General features: G+C 49.2%; 1 protein-coding gene across 5 annotated transcripts in view; it reads left to right on the top strand.

Annotated features, from left to right (window-relative positions):
- The window catches only part of LOC122255806 (agrin), a 528,413-nt gene that overhangs the window by 503,459 nt on the left and 19,954 nt on the right, over positions 1-5,000 (top strand). For all 5 annotated transcript variants that reach the window (XM_086555614.1, XM_086555613.1, XM_086555615.1 and 2 more), the window contains exons 8-10: positions 2,275-2,369; positions 3,286-3,400; positions 3,817-4,029. In XM_086555614.1, the coding sequence (XP_086411740.1) occupies positions 2,275-2,369; positions 3,286-3,400; positions 3,817-4,029 (423 nt within the window). The remainder of the gene's footprint in view (positions 1-2,274; positions 2,370-3,285; positions 3,401-3,816; positions 4,030-5,000) is intronic.

The following is a 5,000-nucleotide window of genomic DNA, read 5'->3' as shown; positions in this document are numbered from 1 at the left end:
TCTCTCTCTCTCTCTCTCTCTCTCTCTCTCTCTCTCTCTCTCTCTCTCTCTCTCTCTCTCTCTCTCTCTCTCTCTCTCTCTCTCTCTCTCTCTCTCTCTCTCTCTTTCTCTCCACAGCCTTCCGCATTTTTCTCTCTCTCTATATATATATCTGTCTGTAGCTATCTTCCTTCTATCTATCTATCTATCTATCTATCTATCTATCTATCGAACTGTCAACCTATCTACCTATCTACTTATCAACCTATCTACCTTTCTACCTATTTATCTCTCATAATCTTCCTCTCTCTCCGCTCTCCTCATTTTCAATCCCATTTCAACCTTTGTTCGAATGACTGCATTATGGACATCGAGCCACACCCTTGATAGACACTTTAGGGAATTCCCGAGTGAAATCCACGCGATTCTTTGCGATGGCCTTGACTATCGCTAATATTACCTGCCTCAAGTTGCGCCCTGAATAGAGCCTTCTGCAACGGCCTGTCCAGAGCCATGCAATGCTTGATAGACAGTATTAATGAACTGCTTGATGTCCAGAGACCGGCGGAAAACCCCGGAAAGTTGCAGTCCGATACAGCCTGAACGCTTCAGTGGAGCTCAACAGACGCATACAGAATTCATGGCTGACTGATGCTCCTCCACCGAGTCGGCCAAAGGTCAGCTCGGGTCACTGCGTGGGGCTGGATCTGGCCTGACTTTTGCGTCGCGGTTTGTAGTTCGGGATGGCCCTCTCGCCTGGCCCTGTTCTCTCTTTCTCTCTCTCCTTTGGCTGCTCTTCTTTCGGCCTTTGGTTTTGTTGGTGTTGGTTGGGTCTCTCTTTCTTCTATTCTCTTCTCTTCGCTTCTCTTCTCTCTCTCTTCTCTTTTCTTCTCTTCTCTTACTTCTCTCTCTCTCTCTTTCGCTCTCTCTCGCTCGCTCTCTCTCTCTCTCTCTCTCTCTCTCTCTCTCTCTCTCTCTCTCTCTCTCTCTCTCTCTCTCTCTCTCTCTCTCTCTCTCTCATTGTTTGCTTGGTTATTCATTTTCTTATGCATTTATCTTTGTATTGATAGATTGATTTACCTGTCGATTTATTTGTCTGTTTGTACCCCAGCCATTATCTTATCTTCTCGTCAATTTCCTCCTATTCCTTTTTTTCTCTTCCCCCTCCCCCCTGCGCTTTTCATCGCTCTCTCCCTGTCTCCCCATTAGTATTCCTCGCTTCCAGTCGATTTTAGTACGGCTCTTCAATAAACTTTTTCCATCATTTTTCATCATCCCTCCCTCTCTTCCCTCTTTCGTCCTTCTTCCTCTTCCCTCTTCCTCCCCCTTCCTTCCTCTTCCCATATTCATCCCTATTCCCATCCTCCTCCCACTTCCCCAATTTTCCCTCTTCCCTCCTCCTCCCTATTAACTCCTCCTCCCTATTTCCTACTCCTCCCTCTTCCTTCCTCCTTCCTCTTCCTCCTTCCTCCCTCTTCCTTCCTCCTTCCTCCTTCCTCCTTCCTCTTCCCTCCTCCTCCCCTCCTCATTCCCTTCCATTTTTCTTCTTCTTCTTCATTTTTCCTATTGTTTCCCGCTCATAAAGCGCACTTTATTACCTTCCCTCATTATGTTCCGGCGGAGGCTTCTCCTTCATGTTTATTCCCTCAGCTATGAATCGCCCTTCCTTCGGTACTGCCCTCCCTCCATCCCTGCTTCCTTCCCTCTCTCTCCTCCCTCCTTCCCTCCCTTACTCCCTTCATTTCTCCCTGGCTTAGTTCTCCTCCCCTCCCTCCTTCCTTTCCTCACGCTTTCTCTCTCTCGCTCGCTCTCTCTCTCTCTCTTTCTCTCTCTCTCTCTCTCTCTCTCTCTCTCTCTCTCTCTCTCTCTCTCTCTCTCTCTCTCTCTCTCTCTCTCTCTCTCTCTCATTCTCTCCCTCCCTCCCCCTTCCCTCCCCCTTCCCTCCCTCATTCCCCCCTCCTTTCGTCCTCCCCTCCACCATCCCACGTCTTGCTCCCTCTCCTTCTCCCCTCCTCTCCCTTCCCCTCCCCTCCCCTCCCCTCCCCTCCCCCCCCTCCCCTCTCCTCCCCTCCCCTCCCCTCCCCTCCCCTCCCCTCCCCTCCCCTCCCCTTCCTTCCCCTCCCCACCTTTCACCTAATATAAATGCCTGGATATCCCCTTCCGAATGAGGGGAGAGGAGAGGAGAGGAGAGGAGAGGAGAGGAGAGGAGAGGAGAGGAGAGGAGGCGGCTTTATTGCCTCATTTGCGCTAAGTGAGGAGAGTTTATGAGGGCTAATGAGCGCGGGCTTCTTGCAGGCGGCTGTGAGGACAAACAGTGCGATTTCTACGAGGTTTGTGAGGCTGACCAGGAAGGCGTCGGTCGCTGCGTGTGTCCCGAGGGCTGCGATATGGTGAGTCGCTCTTTCCTGCTGTCTGTTGGGGAGGGGGGTGGGAGGGAGGGGGAGGGAGGGGGTGGGGAGGAGGGAGGGGGAGAGGGGAGTGGGGAGGGAGGGAGGGATGTTGGGGATGGGGGAGGGGGGAGGGGAAGGGGAGGGATGGGATGGGGGTGGGGAGGGATGGGATGGGGGTGGGGGTGTTGGGCAGGAGGGAGAGGGGAGTGGGAAGGGGAGGGATGGGATAGGGGTGGGGGTTGGGGATATTATGGAAGGGGAAAGAGGGAGTGATGTCGTGGGTGGAGGGGGGGAATGGGAAGGGGAGGGGTAGGGGTGGGGTGTGTTTGTTCTATTTGGTGTTATAGGAAGAGTTTATTTCATGCGCTGATTGTGTTTGTGTGCGAAAAGGCGATAATTGTTATTTATCATTATTTTTTTTTAATCTCACCTTCAGACTCGATTTCCTTTGAAGTGATTTTATTTTTATATTAGGCAATGAGATTTTAGCGAACTTCTTTAAAGCGGAATTCGCGAAAATTCTCTTGCAACCACTATATTTTTTGTCTTTAGGAAGTGGAAGAAATACAAACACAAGAAAAACGCATAGAAAAAATACGATGCGAGATTATATATTATAAATGAGAGAGAAGGAGGGAGAGAGGGAGGGAGGGAGGGAGGGAGAGGGGAGGGGGGGAGGGAGAGAGGGAGAGAGTCTCCTCATAAGATGAAATGTGATGAGGGAGCGGGAATGTCGGAGTGGGAATGAGGGAACGGGAATAAGGGATCATGAATGAGGGAGCGGGAATTGATGTGTTTGTACGGGCCGCGACACCTGTTGTTACGTTGTCAGTGAAAGGGGTCAGCGAGTGTGATATGATAATGCCGATAATGATGATGATAATTACCCCCTCACCCCGCCGCGTTGTGTTCGCAGGTGGAGAGCAAAGTGTGTGGCACGGACGGCATCACGTATCTGAACGAGTGCCTCCTGAAGGTGGCCTCGTGCCGTAAGAAGCAGTTTGTCATGGTCGCTTCCAAGGGAGACTGCGGTAAGTTTTTTTATCTTGCTTTTTTGTTTACTGTTTTTTATATTTGTGTTTTTGTGTATGGATATATATATTTTTTCGATATTTGTATTTTTTTTTTTTTTTTGTATCATCAGTTAGGAAGAAATGTCCTTGTAATGATTATAATCACCATCGTCAATAACATCACCATCGTTGTAATCACCACACCCACCACACCATCTCCATCGTCACCCTCATTATAACCACCATATTGATACCTCTTCCCTTTCGGTTCCCTCTTTCCCTCCACCTCTCTTTCCGTCCGTTCCTCCTCCCTCCTCCCTCTGTCTTCTGTTCGTCCTTCCTTCCATCCGTCCTCCGTCCCTCCTTCATCCCTCCCTCTTTCCCCCTTCCTCCCCCCCTTCCCCCTTCCTTCCCCCCCCCCCTTCCCCCAACAGATCTATGCCAACACGTGGTCTGCAAGTTCGGCGCGCGGTGCGAGGCGGGGCGCTGCGTGTGCCCGACCGACTGCCCGCCGACTCGCGAGCCCGTGTGCGCTTCCGACGGCGAGACGTACGAGAACGAGTGCGAGATGCAGAAGGCGGCCTGCGGGATCGAGGGCGGCCTGCGAGTGTCCTTCGTGGGGGAGTGCTCGGAAGCGCGCACCTCGAGTGAGTACCTTGGCGCAGTTGTCTTATCTTGTTTTTTTTTCGGTTTTTGGGGAGCTGGGGGGAGGGGGGAGGAGAGACTCTGTTCGTTTGTTTCTTTTGTTTGTTGCGTATGTCTGTGTGTGTGCGCGTGTGTGTGCGATCTGTTTATTTACCTGTTCGTATGTCGTGTGAAGGGTTTCTTTCGCTCTGTCGTTGTTTTGAGGCTTATTTTGGGTACAAATAGTACGTTTTGATTCCGTTACCGATTATGCGTATGTCTACATTTGAACGGTGTTGCATTTTGACTCTGTATTTATAAACTCATTGGCAACTGTCACCTTGTTCCTCTTGCATTCCATTGAGGAATTTCAACTGAATTGTAAACAGGAGTTGCAGACATGTTCAACATGTTGTAATATTCATAGATTATAATTGTTATCAGAGACTGAAAGGTATTTTTACTGCGCCATGTAATGCAATTCGTTACGTAATGCATTCTTATCAGATAACGTTAATAAAGTGGAATGTATTAATTCGTAATGTACCGATGCTTGATATATATGATTGTTCACTGAAAATCTGGCGCACGGAATAGTTCAGTTAAAATGGGTTGATTGCCTATTTTTCTCTTTGAGTTGCGGATCGTTAGCCTTTCGTTTTCGTTTTCTTTTTTCCTTTTCATTTTGACTTGCTATCATGCTATCTTGAGGTGCATTTTGGAGAGCAACCCCGACCAAGATTTCCTGTTTGAGGTTGACCTGAGGTTGGTTTAGAAGGCGACCTTTCTCGCAATCCCAATTTGCGACCCCAAGGAACGTCTTGATAAATCTTGCTTTTAGGAGCAAGCCAAAGCAATAAATCTCAGTAAAGGACGGTCCCAAGACCGCTTCTGGCCAACCTAAAGCAAGAAAGGTTGCTCGCCAAAATACATTTGTTTATTTATTTATTCATTTCTGGCTGGGCTGTTTGGTTTCTTACTCTCCCTTGAAAAT

The sequence above is a fragment of the Penaeus japonicus genome, unplaced genomic scaffold, assembly GCF_977035675.1.
Source record: "Penaeus japonicus unplaced genomic scaffold, GWHDUDI00000001_assembly GWHDUDI00000031, whole genome shotgun sequence".
Lineage (NCBI taxonomy): Eukaryota > Metazoa > Arthropoda > Malacostraca > Decapoda > Penaeidae > Penaeus > Penaeus japonicus.
The sequence above is the reverse complement of the archived record's forward strand: the minus strand, read 5'-3'. Positions and strand labels throughout refer to the sequence as shown.